General features: G+C 34.0%; 1 protein-coding gene across 1 annotated transcript; it reads right to left on the reverse strand.

Moving 5' to 3' along the window:
* Positions 1-13: 13 nt before the first annotated feature.
* On the reverse strand, positions 14-761 carry LOC127079472 (uncharacterized). Its single transcript, XM_051019851.1, has 3 exons — positions 665-761; positions 136-575; positions 14-58 (listed from the first exon to the last, which is right to left on the reverse strand). Exons 1-3 carry the CDS (start codon positions 759-761, stop codon positions 14-16), a joined length of 582 nt encoding a protein of 193 aa, XP_050875808.1.
* Positions 762-22,090: the final 21,329 nt, after the last annotated feature.

Consider the following 22,090-nt stretch of genomic DNA (forward strand, 5'->3'; position numbering starts at 1 on the left):
GGTGTCCATATAACTAAGGTTTTGTATCGAAGTCCAACAGTCTATGGTTAGTGCAACCCTAGTACAATCAGATTTAAAAAAAGCTTTAAGACGTGACTTTTCAGCTAGGTAAAGCTGAAAACAATCCCTAGCAACGGTCCTCCTAGTAGGGATATCCATTTGGGGTTGCAATTGTTTACACATTTGCTTAAAACCAACACCCTCAACCACTCTAAAGGAATGTTCATCAAGGATAACAAAGGTATTAATGGCCTTCCTACAGGCTGCAGCATTAAACCTTTGACTAGTTGGAACTAAAAACCCACCCTCGCCGCTTACAAGGTTTGTCTGATTGGGGTCTTTCAACAAAAGGGCAGGGTTTTTGTAACACACTTTCGAGTGAGCTAGCATGTTAGAAGTACCATGTGTTTTAGGGTCACATCGGTACCTTTTATGACAGTGTTTACACGCGGCTATAGGTTCAGGCTCATCCGGTAAAATGTTAAACTCTTCCCAAACCGTAGAAGTTTTTCTACTACCACTAGCATTAAGTTTCCTTTTTCGAAGTGGAGGGAGTGCAGTACCAGCAGCTGCTCCTATAATTCATACATTTAAAAATGACAGCATAACATGTATCACTTATTAAACAAACACTCAGTATAAAAATGACAGGTGATGGCATTACCTTGACTCACTCCTTGATCTACAACTCCGCTAGGAACTCCAACTCCTTGCAAGCTAGGAACTCCAACTCCTTGCAAGCTACTTTTGCCGCGCTCCATTGGCGGCAGGACTCATCCAACTCCTTGATCTAACAAGCTCGGTGGTGATTTGTGGTTGAATAATGGACGGCGACGGTTCTTTGTTAAACGATGAAACCACGAACTAGCATCAACCGAAAATTGGAAGGTAGAAAGAGTTAGTTCTTAAACGATGAAACCACGAACTGGAAATTGAAAGGATGAACCCTAGAATCAACCGATTACCTGAGAGAATGATGAACCCTAGCGGAGTAACGTTGCTGTTTGTGCGTATGAATCTCACGAAGAAGTGGAACTAATGAATTGAGATTTGAGACTGAGAGAGAGTCTTGGTTTTTTGTTAGTTCTCTGTGGATACATCGAATATTTTGTGCGTATGAAAAAGTGAGATTCATACCACATCTCTAACTATAGGATTAGGAATGAACCTTAGATTTCTGTTTAGATTGGGCCTAGCCATAAAAATAACCTTAGATTCGGTCGGATTCGGTTTCCGACGGGCCCAAAACCAATCTCCGAATTCGACCGCACAAACCCGTAAAAACCTCTTGCTACTTTCCAACCTAACCCACCAACCGACTAAACCCGAACGGTGTCTCAAATTTTGGATCGGAACGGTCGGATACCGTCGGGTGGTTGCATTATGTCCACCCCTACCACTTATGACTTATTATGTAGTAAGAGTGACAAGAATGATAAAGTTTTGGACAAGCACAATAAATGAGCGGTGGAACTAAAACCCAGTTAAAAGACCCCGGATAAAAGAACCCAAAATAAAATAAGAGGGGGAACTAAAACCCAGTTAAAAGACCCCGGATAAAAGAACCCAGTTGCAATTAAAAGACCAACTTATTGACTAAATTTAAAAGATTAGTCAAATTGCATGAGTGACATTTAGCATCAGCCGGTTATTTAATGTTGATGGTTGAGATTGATTATTGATTATCTGTTAATTATTTATTATTATGTTTTAATTATTAAATATTTAATTAATTAAAAAAATTAAGTTTATCATGAATAGTGATTAGTTGGAAAATATCTAAAATAAGTTGGAAAATTAAGTTTATCATGAATAGTGATTATTGATGAATAGTGATTAGTTGGAAAATATCTAAAATAAAATCAATGAGTATTGATTAATTAAAAATATATGAAAATAAATACTTAAAATTATTATTTTAATATGATCAGATTACCGGCTAGGTAAAAAAACAACTTTTTCATTGTGGACAAAAAGTTGCTATTGCACGTGGTTAATTTAGTTTATGTTGGTATTTTAATTTCATGTTATTATAAGATTTTTTTTTAAATAATCACTTTTTTCAATTTAAATACTTAAGTAACATATTTTTAAAATTAATTACCTAAATAACCGCATTTGATTACTTATGCGTCAATTGGACTGACGCATCTAATTGCCATTTAAAGGAGGCGCCATATACATTGGCGCATGCCCTTGAAGCAAATGAGCAGAGACGCCAATGCCCTTGGATATGCATGCCTTGGCGCCACATGCTTTGGCGCATGCATGTAGGCATCTGAGTGTGCGTCATATGCATTGGCGCATGCATGTGTCATGTGTGTGTGCGCGCGCCTAAGACAATGATGCATGCATGTGCTCTATAAATACAGAGCGTTTCTCCTATAATTTTTCACGCAACTTCTTACCCTCCTTCCATTTTTCTTCAATCTCCTTCAATTTTCTTTTCTTTAACCATGTCTGAATATTTAAGAGAAATGTCGATTTAATCTTTTCAGTAGTGCAACCTCCAATAAAGATCAGACTTTGGAATATAGAAACGTTCGAACGTCTTAATAGGACGTTGAACCGTTGGTTAGATGGAGAAATTGCAGAAGGTGAAAAGATCATAAGAATTCAATGGCTTGAGTTCACGTTCAACCAAAATGGAGAAATTCGTGTATGGATGGATATTAAGACTGACAAAGACGTTCACAGGATGATGTATACGATGTTCAAAATTGTTTTGATGGTTGTAATCACATAGTTATGTTGTTTATGCGTTGTATTTGTTAGTAATAATATTTTATTTGTTGTAGTTTGTTGTGTTGTTGTTTATGTGTTGTATTTGTTAGTAATGGTATTTTATTTGTTGTAGTTTGTTGTGTTGTTGTTTATGTGTTGCTTATGTGTTGTATTTGATTGTGATGGTATTTTCTCACAAAGTTATCATATGAAATAAATGTTATTTTTAATATAAAGCAAAAGAGTTACAATTAAAATTGTCTTGTTTTGTTTGTTCCAACACTGTGACAATTAGTACGATTATGACCGGGCTGGCGACATGAACTACATAATCTAACCATTTTGTTCGCCGTATCTAATTTGGTTCGAATGCGGGTGCTGTTTAGGCGACTGTTTTCTTTCTTCACATTATTTCATTGTGCCAGAGAATGTCCCCTTGATATGCAGGCGAGTAATCCTCTTTTGCTACCATTGAAAAGCTAATTTTGTAAATAGGCTTATGACTTTGTAAACGTCAGATAGTAAGTAGGATGGATCCCATCGAAGCTTTGAACATGCTGCTATGACATGGGAGCAGGGCATACGAAAGGCTTGGAACTTTCTGCAGTTGCACTAACCTCTATCTAGTTCCACTCGATAGTGTCCCCTCGACACGCCTTCATTGTGATCCATGGACTCAACAACACTGTACCAACCTTTAGCACGGTTAAACACCGTGACCACATGTGTGTTAGCTTTGATAACTTCCTCTCTAATGAATTTCATTTAAGCATCACTAAACAACTTCCTAGATTGTAACACTGAACTCCATTTGGAACGTCCGATCTCAAACAGTGCCCCTAGCCTGAAATAGGTTGCTTGCACTAAAGCGGTTATAAGTAGTTTTCAGATGCCTTTGAAGACAAAGTTCATTGATTCCACAAGATTTGTTGTCATGTGGCCCAAACGTTGACCGTTGTAGTATGCCCTAGTCCACTTCTCCAATGGAATATTGTCGATCCACCTTACTGCATCTGTGTTTGACAATCTGATGTCTTCGCGATAGTGTTTGGAAGAATGTTCTATTAATGCATACCCTACGTTGACAACCTTCTTCTACAACGTTTTGTCTTTGATCTCCCCGCATGAAATTTTGAGCGATATGTCTAATGTAGTAGCCATGCGTCGTCGGAGGATCCTGTCAGCCATTATCAATGTTTTTGTAGGCACTCACTATTGAAGGGTTTCAGTTTGAGATCAAACATAAGTTAGGCTGAGAGCAATGTGCAATCTGAGTTTTTTTTAGGAAAAAACTCAATCCCTCAGCAATCTCCCCTTCAACTAGGGCAAAGGCGATTGCAAAAATCTTGATGTTGCCATCTTGTGCCATTGCCATCAGTAGCGTTCCTTTATATTTCCCATACAACCATGTACCACCAATTTGGATAATAGGTTACAAAAAGCAAAAGCTTCGATGCATGGTTGATACGCCTAGAAGAGTCGGTGGAATATTCCATTACCAATAGCACAAGTCCCGTCTGGGGTATAGGCCGACAATGTTTCCAAATTGACAATTGTCCCTAGAGCATAATGTTTAAGAGCCACCAAGCATTTTGGAAATTGTTTTGTAAGACTCCTCCCAATTTCCAAACACTTTTTCAACCGCCTTAGTCCTAGCTATCCAAGCCTTCCTGTATGATGGAGTATAGTTGTATAGTGTTACAATAAACGAGATTATTGTACTCACCTTTAACGATAAATTGTCGCTAATGACAGACAAAATTTCATCGCATATTAACTAAGAGCTAAGTTTGCGATGGTCTTGCACTGAGTTCGTGATTAAGCATGTGTGAATTGGACCCATAAAACCAATCTCCCAAGAATCACTCCTCTTCCGGTAAGATGCTGACAACCGGAACAGGCAGAGCTCATTTCGATAATAAATCTTATACCTCGTTGCATTAGTTTGATCAATCCTATAATCAGCTGATAATTCCATGTGATACTTTTTAATGGCTCTGACACAGTCTTCTTTTGTGCGAAATGTGTCTCCTTCTTTCAATGATCCTTGAATTTTCACATAAGGATTATAAAATATATCTGACGAAGGTTCATCTGCACCCAAATTTAAGTTTGTCATGTGTTGAGGTGGACAATATACATGACTAACTGGTAATGACTCTTCTTCTTCTTCATCATTCACCGTTGAATCAACCAATAACTCAACTTCTTCTTCTTCCTCGTCAACAATATTGACTTCAGCTTGTTCGTCATCATCAGTTTCACATAACACTTGTGAGAGATCAACGAACTGAGAAACTTGATTTTGTTGTGTTAAGGCAAGTGTACTGATTACATAAAGAATATGCAGGATTCCATGCAGAGACAAGACAAGGCAAGCGCCCTTACCAGTGGTGCCTGCAAGATTCTTCTTCCCTAATAATCCAAGGCATGCGCCTGCATGATTCTCTATAAAGATGCTTCTTCCCTAACAAGACAATGCATGCGCCCTTATCAACGACGCTTGATCACATGCATAAAGCAACCCATGTTCCCTTACCTTTGGTGCATCCTCACATGCATAGAAAAGTAAAAGGCACGCGCCCTTACCTTTGGTGCATCCTCACATGCATGCAAAAGTAAAAGGCATGCGCCCTTCCCAATTGCGCCTACACTTATACATCACATGCTGCAACTTGCCAACCTATCTCATCTATAAATATTGCAACAACTCAACCTCTGCAACACTCAACATCTGCAACACTCAATATTTGCAACACTCAATACCTACAACACTCAACCTCTGCAACACTCAACCTCTGCAACACTTAACCTCTACAACACTCAACCTCTACAACACTCAACATCACTGTAACACTCAACCTCTCTCTGTAACAGTCAATCTCTCTGTAACAATATGTCTCTATTGACTATGGGTGATGAACATCGATGAACAATCGATAATATTGTGACATTTGTATGTTATTACTTAATCTATATTGTTTATTACTTATTCTTATTCTTATCTCGTAACAAAATATCTCTATTGTTTATTACTTCTTCTTACTTATTTATTACTTATGTTTTATTAGGGCCCAAAGAGATTTCGATGTCGTGTACGTGAATATGTACCACACAATCCTTTGATAGAACCATGTATTTGAGGATGCGGTTTTGATAATCTACTCAACATAGTCTCATACTTGGTTGACTACAAATTTATTCTTGCTTTGTTAGAGAGATGGAGACCCGAGACCTACACATTTCACCTTCCTTTCGGTGAGTGTACCGTCACACTTGAGGACATCTACATGTTGTTAGGTCTACGTATCGATGGTAAGACCGTAAATGATAGAGTTAACCAAGATAACTCTATATGCAATGAATTGTTGGGTGCCACTTTGTGTGAAGACACAACTACGGGAGAGACTTCTAGTCAACCTATGAGTCAAGGTATTAATTTAAAATATATTAAACAATATTATTCTAGTATAACATTAAACGAAGAATCTACCGAGTATGAAAAGATGATTAAAGCTCGGTGTTATATTATGATTCTATTTGTTAATTTTTTATTTTCTGAAAGTACTGGTAATACGGTAAATATTATGTATTTGCCATTGTTACGAAACATAAATAAGGTAAACACATATAGTTGAGGTCCAGCTGTTTTGTCCCATCTATATAGTTCGTTGTGTAAAAATTCCAAAAAGAATACTTGCACGTTTTATTCTTGCGCCTATTTGCTACAAGCTTGGGGTTAGTCAAGAATGTCGTCACTCGTCCCAGTCAACGAGAAGCCATTCACATTCCCCTATGCAACAAAGTAAGTTTAAAATTTTACCATCAAATTTATTAGACTTTATACTACACCTAATTGTAACTAATATATTTCCAATCTTTTCGACCTAGGTGGTTAGTTAAAGGGATGAACTACAACAGGTGTCCCAAACACGCTGTAGAAGTCTATCACAATCTTTTAGACCACATTGGACCAGACGATGTAATACTACTACACAACTCTACATTTGATTTAAAAAAAAATTATCCAATTACATATCCTTAATCATGTTATATTCTTATATAGTTTATCTGGAGGCCATATCTGGATCTTGATCATCAGGTTAACCATGATGATGTTGCAGTTTGGACATCAAAAATACCAATTGTTTGGTTCACTACCGTGGAGATGCACCAGAGTGACCGTGTAAAACTGCAGTTTGACATGCAACAACAAATTCCAGAACCTCCGACGTGTTTGGGAGATTAGCATCAACAAAGAGTCGATGACCAATGAGATTATTCTGATTGGAGAGACTTCACAAAAGAGATGTGTCGTTATTTGAGAAATCGACGACAACACATCTTAAACAAACCAATCATACATGGTGCTAGACCAACTTAACATTATATGGCATGGTTTAAGTCAGTTACAATGCCATAATTTGTGTCTAAGCCAAGGTATTTGATTGATCCACGCCAACGAACTTTGTCATCAAACACCCAACAACAAATCTCCGACTAAGAACAATGTCAATCCACCCAAACCCAACGACCAACCTCACATCATCACCCTACCATATACACCCAACCACCAACCACCCAATCTCGCAACCAATTCATGCCACACACCCAAACTCAAAACCAGGAATCAAACCCTAACCACCAATAACCATACGCAACCGCCACAACAGTCTATAGCCTAGATGATTCATACGATTCAACGTCATGCCATCGTAGTCCCCCACCAATGAAAATCCAAACATCCCATCGCCACAACATCAAACCATTATTTGACTTTAGTACACCATATGAACCATTGATTCGTTTCCAAAATGATTCAATGTCCCAATTCAGGCAACCATACCGTCCATAATCCATCCAACTACAACGATCCAACTACGACAACATGAGCATCAAACTCAATTACGGAAGCGCCGTTGACGACAACCCCCCAGCTATTGGGGACAAATGATGACAAATTTGTCAAATATCGCTAGACCTTCCACCAGACCTTTACACCAACCACCATTGCATCAGGTCAGCACTCAAAGACCCCAAACACCTCAGGAAAATCGCGGGAGACCTTGAAGACAGGCTAATGCACCTGGATGTGGAACAATTGACCATTTCAATAGGACAAATCGTTGATTTTCTTGTCAATTTTAAGTATTTTTACTTTATAATAAAATATAATTTTTAATTTAAATATTTAATTTAATTAACTATAGATATAAAATATATAAAAAGAGGAAAGTGCATGCACCACATGTATTGTCACATATATTGATTTAGTGTATGCATGTGCCAAAGCATGTGGCGCCAAGGCATGCATGCGCGAAGGGCATTGGCGCCTTTGCTCATTTGCTTCCCATGCATGCGCCGATGAGTATGGCGCCTCCTTTCAATGCGAAATAGATGCGCCAGTTCAACTGATGCATCTGTAATAAAAAATAGTTATTTCGATAATTAATTTGAAAAATAAGTTATTTAAGTATTTAAATTAAAAAAATAATTATTTTAATTTTTTTTACTATCACTGCAATTTCTTTTGAAATCAAACTTATTGTTGAAGTAAAAATCCTTATTGGGTATTTTAAAGATAACAAATATATTGATTATATTTTTTTAATAAATTTTGATTTCATTACATATTGACTGTGTTTGTGAGTACGTTATCTAAAATAAAACTTAATAAGATTAATCTTGCTATATAAAAGATGAAATATTCATGAAAAAAATCACGTGACCTCATTATCAGATACTCAGATTATTGTGTGAAAAAGTCTTTTCAAATATCCTAAAAAGAAGAAGAAAGAACTTTCCTCTTTATCACATTGACCATCTTACATTTGTTTCAGCTTTATTGAGAAAATATTTTTTAATATTATATATTTTTGTTTAAAAAATTATATATGTTTTTCTAAAAAGTCTCAAATAAATTTTTTATTTAAATAATTATTCATAAAATGTTATTTAAAATATTTTACTTTTTTTACAATTTTTTTTAATATCAAAATTTCAAAACATCACTTAAATTTAAAGTTATTTTGAATAACTTTTTATAAAAATATTTTTACTATATATCTTTATAAAAAAATAAATCATCAATAGTAGTGTATATTTATGTCACTGAATATAAAGTTAATTTTTTATTTTATTAAAAATGAGTTAAAATCTTTTTTAGTAATTTAATTTATGTAATAAAAATTATTTTTGAATCTTCAATAAAAACTATACAACTTTTTAATACATCCTTTGTCCCATACTTCTCCTACTACTTTGGTAAACCGATTAATGTATTTTTGTAAAGTCTTTTTATTCTATTACTGAATCGGATTAAGTACAATTATCATGATGGGGTATTACTTTTGAAATGTGAATTGAGCAGTAAAAATGTCATAAAATTCCTTTCAAGAGTTTATGCTCCCGACATGGTAGTAGCCGAGTCTCGTGTCTACATACTCAATATGCTCATATGGATCTCTCGAGCCATCATGCCTGTCCAACTTGGGATGTTTCTCGAGAGATTTCAGGATCTTGTTATCGAGGATGCACTTTGAGAATGTATTCCTCTTCCTATGGGGAGCCTGCATTTCGACGTCGTGCCTTTTGTCTCTTTGGGAGTAGATGGAAAACCAGGGGCGAGGACGAATGATCTCGGGTGAGGTGTGACTGCCTCCCCTTACCTCAAACTCGCGTGGTGGGATATGGTGCTTTTAACTCCGGGTGCATTTCGGGGATTTAGGGACCATCCTGCGTGGAGAGATGATGTAACCAAAGACCAATTCTGACTTAACTCCCTGATTGTCGTGAGAGGCTTCCTTCCGTACAAAATGGTCCATAGGAAGAGCATACTCTAAATTTTATTTCATTCAGAGTACTTTTTCAGCCAAAGAGTGGGAATTATGTTGCTGCACCAGGTTATAGACATTGTTGAGTAGATCGTTAGTCTCTTGCATAACTAGATTGGCTTGCAGGTGTTGGATGTTTTGAAGCATCTCTTGTCCGAGAATCAACAGTTACATCAAAGGTTATCTCGAGGTTTGACCTTTGAGTGATTCTTGAAAATACTGGAAGATCGGAAGGACTTGGAATGTGCCTTGACCGATTGTTGGAGGGACTGGATTTTATACTGGAGGATCAATGGAAGAAGTCAGTGAGACAAGATAATCTTCGACCGTAGAAGGAAGCAGAGTCTCCCTTGTGAGACCAGGAGCATTGATTATTGTAGCGGCCACAACAACAAAGTTGCGAACCTTCAATGTCGTCATTGTTTCACGAGTTTTCACTACTACAAAAAACACATGTAACCTAAGATGCGAAGTTGATTTAACCTCGGCTAAAGAGGCGAGGTAGAGAAGGGAGTCATGAAAAACTGCTACTTTACCCCTCGATTTAAAAATAAATGAGGGATTTGTTTAAGTGGTCATGAGTTCGATCTCCAGTAATAGTTTTTTTTTTTATATTTTTCAAACTAGCACCATATACCTCTCGGTTTAATAATAAAACCGAGAGGATATATATATATATATATATATATATATATATAATATATATTATATATATAATATATATATATATATATATATATATATATATATATATATATATATATATATATATTATATATATATATATATATATATATATAAAAATTTCAAATACTCATCACATTGTTTACGCATAATATTAAGGTAGAAATGTTGTATCTAATTCGTCGTTATCGCTGTCGGTGAAAAATAAATGTTGGATATCTTGGAGAAGAGTAAATATTAGAGATCATCGTTTCATTGATATTAATGGAAGATCAAATGTCTGATATAAAAAAAGGTTAGATAAATAAAATACATATTCAATTATATGATTATTTAAGAACACAAACCTTGAATCCAAATAACTTTTTACTCTTGCAATCCATCTTTGAGAACCTTTCCGAACAAAATAATGAGAACCCATCCTTGCCGTTTTAAGTTTTAAAGTTTTCATGTCAAATGTTTCATTATCAATTTTTAATATTTAAAATGCTTTTATAATGAGAGTTTTTGGTTTCATGAGGATCACTAATAACAGTGTCTTGGGCAATGCCCAATGGGTCAAACCCGTTTTGCCAGCCCTAAAATTACAACAACAACGTCAATATCATTATGTGAGATAAATTGCAAGGGTAGAAAAATATTTTGTTCAATATCGAAGAACATTGAAGATTTTTTTTTATCTTGCAATCCATCTCAATGAGTGACGCATAAGACTTTGGAGCAACTACATATAAGTTAGATTTAAGATAAAATATGATAATGAATACTTTGATAGTAAAATATGATAATCTATTCCCTCAGTTATTAAATATAACCGAATGAATAGATCATTAATTTAAAAATTAAAAATTAAATAAAAACAAAGACACCACTTTTAAAGAAATAAAAACATAAACGGCTGATGTTGGGATTCAAAACATGTTCTGAATTATTTTTTCCCTCGGTTATATTTAGAAATCGATGAAATATGTGATATTTATTGAAAAATAAAATAAAACATGACGCACTTTGACATTTTATCTCGATTTTTGATTGGGTGAGATGAAACCTTTGTCATGAAATGTATTATTTGTATTAGTGTTTATCCGTGATTCGAACGAGAAAGGGATCATATATTTGTTGAATTGCGGTGAAGAGACAATGATTTATTGTGAAATTTTGCGGAAATTAGATGTAAGATTACCATATATGACAAGGAACCAAAAATAGTTGACGACGAAGTGAGATAAGGTCCAAATGCAATGGAGTATGCTTATGATACGACGAGGCTGAGTGGATCTGCAAAGTTAACATTTTCAACGCCTAAGTCATTAAATGAATGAGAAATAGTTTGAGTGCGAGAATGAGTAAATTACCTGGATTTTGGTGCGTTCAAAACTTTATATATAAAAGATTGTTAGAATTATTTTCGCTTAATCCGACATTTCATATGAATCACTGTCCAATTAGATTAAATAATAGAAATGATAGAGGTCGAAATTATGTATTTTGTGCTTGATTCAGGTCATGCATGTTACTCAAATCTTTTCGTGTAGTGCATATTGTTGGACCTTGATATATAAAGCTTCTGAGTTATCAAAAACAATTTTAAATATTTATATTACTTTAGATTTCTCCCATTTATAATAAAATTAATCTGTATTATATTTTGTACCGTGTTAATTATATGATGTCAAATTTTGATGTTAAAATAATATTTCTTTTTATTAGAAAGTTTTACAATCGTATAATTATTATGATTATTATTTTTTTTAAAAATTGGTCAAGTAACCAAATAAACACAGAATGAGAGGATACTATAGTGTTTATTTATTTATTTTAAAATAATTACTGTTTTCAAATTAAATATTAAAATAATTATTTTTTCAAGTTATTTAACATATTAAATACTTTTCAAACAAAAAAAATTATATGATAAGAGTAGTAATTAGAACAAATGACGCGTGCAATAAATGGCCAACCCTAGTAGCGCATACATGTATTGTCGTCATTACATGTGGCGCATGCATGCATCCACTTGATGCATGCGCCACTGGATATGACATATATGTTTTTTTTAAAGCATGCGTCAATCAATGATGCGCTTTCTAAGACAGAGAATCATGCAGGAATGTATGCATGCGCGACATACAGTGGCGACAGATACATGCGTCGTCACTGGAATTGACGTTTTAATGCAAAAATACAATGCATGCGTCATTTATCCTTACTATTCCTCTTGTCGTAAAAAGTTTTTTATTTAAAAAATGATTGATTTGATAAATAATTTTAAAAGATAATTATTTTAATATTTAATTTAAAAATAATGATTATTTAAAAAAGAAATTCTAAGAATGTACGATGTTAAATAAAATATTTTGTTAGTAAATTATTAAAATATAACAACCGAAATACTCATCAATCTTGATTTAAACTTTAATTTTAATCAAACCATCATCAATTTGTGAATACGTGAACAGATAGAATCTCAACTATTAAAATCTAGTTAATTTTGTTGTTGTTTGTACTCTACCAATTATAATTTAAAACATATTTTGTATTTTTAATTATAAACATTTTTAATTATTTTATAAGCTTAACTATTTAAATTAAACATTCATTCCACTTAACATATTATAATCGATAGAAGTACAAACAATATCTGGAAAATAATCTTAAATTTTGTCTTTGCTAGTTGCTTCTATCAAAATTGATACTATATGCATTGAAGTGCTGAACTGACATAAACAAGACAACATTATCCACATTTGCACTACACCATGGATTCTGATAAGATGGAACCAAAACCATTTTCCCCTAAGTCAAATTATGTTTTCGATAACTAAAATTATGTTTTTTAAACTGCTATCGTAATTACATTTACACTTTATTTTTTGTACACATGGAGCATGGAAGATAATTCGTTAATCATGTGAAAAAATATCCTTAATTAATCCAGTTTAACAAATAATTAATTTTAATTTATGATTAAAATTGTAGTTAATTCAATTGCATGAGTTAATCAATCTTTGGTCTAATAATTTGATAATTAAAATGTGAGATGTAGGGGTTCTAATTCCTATCCCTAAATAGAATATACATGCACAATTAATAATTAAATTGATTTAACAAAACTCATATTTTTAATGTTAATTGAGTTAGAGATTATATTCCATAATTAATATTTTTATACATAATTAATAACAAAACTCATTTGTTTCTTTAATCAATTATATTTTTATACATAATTAATAAATGTCGCCCACGTGTATACATTTTTTTTTACATAAAATACTGTTCTAAAATCTTTTTAAAGGTTTTTAAAATATTCCCTCGTTTGGTTATTTGGTTTATATATGATAAAAAAAATGATATAACTATTTATTGTTTTATGTATTTAATACATACTTGATAATAATATGCACTTGGTAATAACATAATAAAATTTATATTATATTAAAATTACAAAATAATTATGTGAAACAATTATTTACATTTGGTAGGTAAAGTATGTCCAAACTCAATTTGAAAATTGAACTCTTCCTAAAATTTTAAACATTACATTCCGATGAATGATCGAGAAAGTTTGTTCTCCACGAGGACAACCCCATAGTAATTAAAGTCCAAGTCCTCAATTGGGATGTTAAGAGATCCGAATTCTGGTAGTTTAGTTGATATCCTATGTTAGAAAGCATTTGAGGGGTTTTGAGATTCATTAATGGGTGGTCCATGTCTCATCATCATTTTAACATAAAATGACCCGATTTGTCTTTTCGAGGATATAAGTGATATAAGACATCTCGATTTCAAATAAATTTGAACAAAATGTTGTGATTTTGAAAGTCACTCAATACACATAACGCGATCTTTTGGATTTTGAGATGAGACAATGCGCAGTGGGAAAAAAGTTTCTGAAACACCGTGTCGTGTATGTCAATACAAACTCTATCATATGCACATGCTATGAGGTGACCCATTTCATGGGAGCGCATCCATTTAGCCTCTGGTGCCGATCCACTAAGACAGGGAACAAGAGACTCATAAATTGCATCAATTTTTTCTTTCTTTCCGTAAAGCCGCGTGTATAATTCTTTATGAGTCCTCATCACATGGATAAGTTGATGACAAACAAATGTATGATTATCTTCTCTTTTACCAAGTGAAGCTGAAACAGCTCCGCAATTACCATCTCCCTCAAGGTTGAATATCCGCTCGATATATTTGTGCATAAAAATCGACATCTCGTCAGTTAATGGAATCTTTGGCAGAGTCGGCGAATGAGATGGTTTGCTAATGTGAGCTCCTTTGAAAATATTTTTTTTTTTAGATTTTGGAGTTGTGAGTCCGAAAAAACTTTGTCAACATGTTCAAAGTACGAAGGAGACCGAACCGTTGAATTGTCACTCGATGTAGGCTTGCGCTTCTTCGAAGCACCTTTTGTTTTTACCGATTGAGAGGGTGGTTTCAAGTTGGTGGTTTCCAGATAAGCAATCTTCCTCAATTGTTCTTTGATGTGGAGTTTCATATTGTCACCGACTTTCAAAAATCTCTCTTGTATCCCTTCCTATTCGGTCAAGATAGAGATATTCGATTTACCTTCTTTCATGACACCATCATCATCAAACCAAAGTCTCTTCAGTGAGTGCAAACTTCATCAATTCTTATCGGGCTACCAAGTTTCACCTTCTTTGCAATAACATAAGCACATGGGAGACCATATGTTTTCACAATTGTGCATCCACACTTTGTGCTACCGGAGCCTACATTATCAACTCGTTTAGCTTCGTGGAAAATATAGTTTAAACCTTCTCGAGATATTTTGTCGACCAACTGAGAATAAAGATTGTTGTCTTTAAATCAGTGTTTCAAAACTGTAATGCTCCGACCAAATGATGTATGTATCTCATTATGCTGATTCCAAATCATTTGGTTCACGGAGTCCCAATCTCTACACAAATCGTCCATACTATTTCCCAACCAATTCTTCAATGTAGCATGGGCAAACTCAACTCGGTTAGTTGTTGTATTTCCAAGGTGTCTAACCCGATCGGTCCAAGCACAAATAATTTTCTCCTTCATCTGGTCAAGAATTGTGCTTTCAACATATTTCAACAAATAAGGAAATTTCTCGCACACTTTTCTAAAATGCATAACAGAATTGACATATAACTTTTTAGTGGAAGAATTTACTATACCATTCCATTCATCCATTATTTTTTCCACAACCACACTCGCCTTCCCCATTTTTTCATCTTCGGACTTTATCTGTTTCGTCCATACCGTAGGTTTAACTCGAGTTCTCACATTCTTTGTTATGTGATACCTACAAAGTAATGCATAAGAAGTAGAAAATATCTTTGCAACCGAATTCATCAAGGCGGTATCGCGGTTGATAACAATCACTTTAGGCATCTTTTCTTGGTCCTTCAACATTGTTCTCCATACCTCTAAGGCCCAAGTAACGTTCTCCTCTTTTTCGTTCTCTAGAAATGAAAACCCGACATAATAGGTCTTCTCAGTAGAGGTAAGACCAACCATCTCCAATAATGGAAGTCTGTACTTGTTGGTCATGTACGTTGAATCAATTATGAGCACAATAGAAAATATGCTGAATAACTTGATGAAATTTGGATGAGTCCAAAATATATCTCTAACAATAACTCCATCCTCGCACGTTCGTTACCTAGACACATAATTGTTATTATCCAACCGTTTTAAGAGTTGTTGCATTTTAGTTTTATCCCCCCTCAACGCCTTTTTAGGTTGGTACCAAGTATTGTACACTAGCTTGATATTTGAAATATTTTTGGGTCTTTTACGTTTCAGTGTTGAAAGTATATTTTTCGGTTGAACCAAATTCAATGTCATGTCAGGAAACACATTCATTCTCTTTCGGCATGAGGCGACACACAATTTGATGGTCGACTAACTTTTCCCACAAGTCATGGTTATGTTAACCACATATGACATTGCATATCCATTTATTGTTTGCCAACATATAACAACACAATTTAAAGGGACACTACTATTTTATGGAACCAATGTTGTCTCGTTTAAAATTCTGGAGAAGAGGTTTATATTTCCCGCTTCTTTCACATGTCATTGTCACAAAAATACATATTCTATCTGAACCATTACCGAACCTTCTGATAACCACACCAAATCCCAGTTTGGAGGGCTCCGTACGAATTCATTGAAACATGTGATCACGAAATTCAAACTCTTGTCCATTTTTAAATTGGTTGCCAACATCTACCTCCTTCACAACACTACCTTTGACATTCAGAGATACAACTTGTTTGGGGAAAACATCGAGATGCACCATATCTAATAAAAACAATTACCATAAAATAGTAAATAAGTGCTAATTCTGTAAAAGAGATGAAAAAAATGAACACAGACAAATACCATAAATGTATTTCAGAGTAAGTTCATAATCGTTCCGAAAATGCATCTCCGAAAAAATCGCATGTTTTTCAAATAGAAAACAAGATTAATGTGAGCAATGAGGCTTGAAATAAATGATCTTTACCTGAAATTCCAACTTTTTTTGCTCAATTTGATGTGATGAAACACAAGATTGAAGATTTGGAGTGAAAATGTGGATTAAGAATGAAATGATTTTTTATGAGGGCTTAGTGTTTTATTGACTTATTCCGGAGATGCATATCCGGAAATACCTCACATGCAAAAGTGACAGAAAATTTCAAAATTCCATCCCAAAATACTGAAGATACATCTCCAGAAATTTCACTGGGCTGATCAACTATCAATATATTTGTTGAAAATACCCGGAGATACATCTCCGATTTTTTTAAATATTCATCTAGGGTGACACTCATTTGATGCATCATAACGTTGGTGCATGGTCCGTTCGAAGATGTGTCTCCGAAATTTGAGGGGTAATTTTAGAATTTCATATGGTATTTTCCATCCTTAAAGGTGGCATAAGAAATTCCCTATTTTGAAGAGCTTTACTCTTTTCATCCTTAAGGATGCTTTCACACCCATGATAAAAGTCACAATTGTTCTTAACGTCCGAAGATGTAGGCTTGAACGCAATTTTTATACATGCATTTAACAACTTCATAACATAAGTGAATCACCTCTATTTTATTAAAAAAATTATCCTAAAATGCATCTTCTAAATTCAAAGATGCACACTAGTATCTATGTTATTTGAGGTGGAACACTACTTCTCCACTTTCATAAGTAGAAATACTACTTTGCCACTTGAAGACTTTCCTTCAAGTAACCGAACCTTCTCAGGCAGCTCTTGAATGATATTTGATGCTTCCTAAAAAGAAAGACAAATCTTATCAAGTTCATGATTCTCCTATATTTTGGATTGTAAACAACAATACTAAAAATAACTATGGACTGAAAGCATATGATAAGATCGTCGAACCTGGAGCTTCTTTCTCAAATTTTTTTCTTTAGCATTCCTCCCATCCTCTCTTCAACGAACACGTGAAATTAGAGTTTCTTGTTCCTTGTTCATATCTTCAATCTTTTGTTCGGCATCACGGAGATAAAAAGAAGATACAAATTTTAAGATATAATGTGAAAACTAACCAGGAAAAAAGCAAATTCAGGGGTTAGATGAATTCATCAAGTACATATTCAGGCTTGTTTGTTTTGATTTTTTTAATTTTTTTTATAATGTAATATAATTCTATGTGAAAAAAAATTATAATTTATTTTTAAATTTTAAATAAATTTTTTGTCTGAATAGTTATTTTTAGACAAATCCTATTCTTAAAATATTAATTTAAATATTTTATTATTTTATTGAAAAAAAAATAGTATCGAAATTTCAAAAAATTATTTAATTTTGAAACTATTTCAAATAATTTTTCATAAAAATTATTTTTGAGATATACTTTTTTTAAAAAATTGCGATTTCGACTATTTATATTTATATAATAGAATGTCAAAATTAATCTTTTAATTTAGAAAAGATAAATATAAAAAAATTATAATTTTTAAATTTTTTTTTTATAAAATCTATTTTTAAAAATATAAAGAAAAACTTCATTTTTTTAACGATAAAACAAACATATCCATAATTTGTTTATAAAACTTGCAAACGATATTATAAGATGGTGTAAATACTAAATACGTTTATGTGAAGAAATTTTACGGAAGTGAATCTTCATAATCCAAAGATATATTTTCGTATAAAATTTTTGGATAAAATAAGAGTGTCTATGTTGATGTAATTAAAAATATATCTGGAGATGCATCTCCGAACATATGAGAGACATATTCAGATTTTTAAAAGTGTGGGATGCATCCCTAAAAATGAAAAGAGAAATTATGAAAGGCATATTCAGATTTTTAGAAGTGTGGGATGCACCCCTAAAAATGGAAAGAGGATCAAGAGGTCTTCAAGCAATGTTAGCAAGACAACTTAATCAAGAAAAGAGGCAGTAAAAGTGTTCCCCCATTCGAACGTGACCTCACATACGTGAACTTCGTGCAAAGCTTAACTTACCCCTACCCTGTAAAAGACTCCAAAAGAAGAGTTTATAGGGCGATGGGTTGTTTGGATGTGACATGTGACATAATGCTGGAGACCACGACATATATCCATGTGGTACCTTATCCTCTTTGTCTCCTTTGGTGAGTTTAATGTTTCAATGTCTTTATAAATGCTTTTAATGTTAGCTCCACTTTCTATGTGGGACTATTTGCAATGCATTTATTGCCATTAACTCAAAAGCCCAATTTTGTCATATTGGAACATATCCATGACAATTATTGTTTATAATTTCCAACAATCCTCCACTTGTTCTAATACTGACAAAACTAATTCCAAAAAATAAGATATAAAGAGTGTTAATACAGTCAGGTATCTTTCGATTTAAAACTTAACCTTAGTGAGGATAACACAAAGTTTAATCAGAATATTAGGTAGCAATGCTTTTAAACCATTAATCCATATGATTAGACCCGTGTTACCTTACACACACTCTTTAAAGGTTCTTCCTCTACATATCCCGCGTAGCACTTATTTATGGCCATATGCTATCCTGTTTCATGATATTTTCATGAGAGAAACTCTAACTCTCACTTTGAGACGGTACCATCTCGAAATTCACATAGGTGAAGTTCATGTTGTATCCTTTTCCATGAGATACTTTTCCTCGGTTATGAACTTCATTAAGAGGTTTTGAAAACCTCAACCCTCTATTTAAAATAGTCAACATTATTTTCCAAAGCCTGACTTACATCCAAATCAACGACTTGTTGTTACCCATTGAATCTTGAAGTTAATGTTTTGTTAACATAAGATTGGGTTTCCGCCGTCGTTGGAACTCCTATTCAAGGAGTTTCAACCCCATGCCTCTTGAGGTTGTTTTTACTAAGTCTCTGACCAGTGGCTTAGTAAATGGATCGACCAAATTATAACTTGTTCGTATATAGGTGAATGAAATGATTTCATCCTTAATCATTTTCCTCACAAACGAATGTCTAAGTCCTATGTGCCTAGACTTTCCATTGTACACTTCGCTGAATGCTCTTGCTAAAGTGGCTTGGCTATCATAGTGTATCATCACCTTTGAAACATTGTCTTTAGCCAATGGAACTTTCAACAGAAGATCCCTCAACCATTCTGCTTCTTAACCAGCGGAAACAAGAGCCACAAACTCTAATTCCATGGTTGAAAGAGTAATGCATGTTTGTTTCTTGCTCTTCCAAGAAATTGCTCCTCCAGCTAGTGTAAATATCCATCCAGTTGTAGATTTATGATCTCCAACGTTAGATATCCAACTCGCATTAGTATATTCTTCTAGTATGGCAGGGAACCTACCATAATGAAGGCCAAGGTTTTTGGTTTTCAGTAGATAACCAAAAATCCTCGTGATTGCCTTCCAGTGTTCATTACTTGGATTACTAGTAAAAATACTCACTTTACTAACTGCAAATGATATATCAGGCCTGGTACATTGCATTAAGTACATAAGATACCCTATTACACTTGCATATTCCAATTGAGCTACTGCTCTTCCATTGTTCTTTTGAAGTTTGATAACATGATCAAATGGAGTGGTTACTTCCTTAAATTTTAGGTGTTTGAACTTATCAAACATTTTCTCAATATAGTGTGTTTGAATAAGTTCATAACTCCCACTATTTCGCTTAACTTTAATCCCTAGAATTGTGTCAACAAGTCCAAGATCTTTCATTTTGAAAGTGGAAGTTAGAAACCTCATTGTCTCTAGAATTCCATTTAAATCGTTGCTAATTATTAGCATGTCATCAACATAGAGGCAAATAAATATTACAGTGGTTTTGCACACTTTTATGTATAAACACTTGTCACAAGAGTTAGGAATAAATCCATTTGAAAGTATCATGGAATCAAATTTTTGATGCCATTGTTTTGGTGCTTGTTTTAAGCCATATAAGGTTTTGACAAGCTTGCACACCTTTAATTCATTTCCAGGAAGCATGCAGCCTTCTGGTTGTTCCATGTAGATTTCCTCATCAAGGTCTCCATTTAGGAATGTTGTTTTAACATCCATCTGTTGAACTATAAGGTCATTTAAAGAGGCTAAGGAAAACAACAATCTAATTGTGGTTGTCCTTGCTACCGGTGCATATGTGTCAAAGTAATTTATACCTTTCTTTTGTCTAAATCCTTTTGCCACTAATATGGCCTTATAAGTGTCTAAGGTACCATCACTATGATATTTCTTTTTAAACACACACCTGCATCCATGGGCCTTGATCCCTTTGGTAAGTCAACAAGTTCCCAAGTGTGGTTTGAAACAATTGAATCCATTTCATCTTGGATAGCATCCTTCCAAAAGGAGGAGTCCCTTGAAGTTATTGCTTCCTTGTATGTTTTAGGATCATCTCCTAATTGAAGAATGACCGAAATACTTTACACGAAATTCTTGCAATTTCCTTCAACTAGATAAAAGGAAATAAATTGAGGATCAATTTCGTCTGGTTCTAGATTCTTTGTTTTCCGGACTCTTTTGCTTATCCTAGGCTCGAGTTGTGACTCAATGATTCGAGAGGTGCCTTCAGGCTGTATTTCTACAATCTGAGATGAATCTTTTCCACAAGATTCTTTAGTTGCAGCCGACTCTGATTCTTTATCCCCGGTGATAAGATTTTCAAAGAGTTCTACATCCCGAGATTCTATAATTACATTAGTCCCTAGATTTAAGAGTCTATATGTTTTACTATTTTGTGCATATCCTACAAAAGCACATCTTATCCCTCGAGGATCCAACTAGGTTCTTTTAGGATCCATGTTTTTGTAGTAATCCACACACCCACACACTTTAAAGTAACCGATATTTGGTGATCTTCCTTTCCATGCCTCATATGGAGGAATACCAATTTTCTTTAAGGGAATTCTATTGATTACATGGCAAGCGGATAATAAGGCCTCACCCCACAAATTGAGGGGTAGTTCAGAATGCATCTACATGGAATTCATCATCTCTTGATATGTTCGATTCTTTCTTTCGGCCATGCCATTTTGTTGCGGTGTGCGAGGTTCTGAACATTCATGTATTATGCTGTGTTCTTCACAAAATGCATCAAATTCAGTAGAAAAGTATTCACCGACCCTATCACTCCTAAGGACTTTGATACTTCTACTTAATTGATTTTCCACTTCTGCTTTATAAATCTTAAAGGCATTAAAAGCATCATCTTTATGCTTTAAGAGATATATATGTGTGTATCTAGAAGAATCATCGATGAATGTAATAAAATATCAATTTCCCCCACGGGTTAACATGCCATTAAATTCACACAAATCTGAGTGTACAAGATCAAGTAGATTTGTATTTCTTTGAAACTTTTGAAAGGTTTCTTAATCATCTTTAATTTGACACATAATT

The sequence above is a fragment of the Lathyrus oleraceus genome, chromosome 5 (assembly GCF_024323335.1).
Source record: "Lathyrus oleraceus cultivar Zhongwan6 chromosome 5, CAAS_Psat_ZW6_1.0, whole genome shotgun sequence".
NCBI lineage: Eukaryota > Viridiplantae > Streptophyta > Magnoliopsida > Fabales > Fabaceae > Lathyrus > Lathyrus oleraceus.

Bases quoted from the DNA above. Each gene is read 5' to 3' on its own strand.
- LOC127079472 (XM_051019851.1), bottom strand. From the start codon at position 761: ATGGAGCGCGGCAAAAGTAGCTTGCAAGGAGTTGGAGTTCCTAGCTTG. The intron at 576-664 runs GTAATGCCATCA...TATGAATTATAG, and splicing joins AGATCAAGGAGTGAGTCAAG to GAGCAGCTGCTGGTACTGCA. The intron at 59-135 runs GTTGCTAGGGAT...TGATTGTACTAG, and splicing joins ATATCCCTACTAGGAGGACC to GGTTGCACTAACCATAGACT.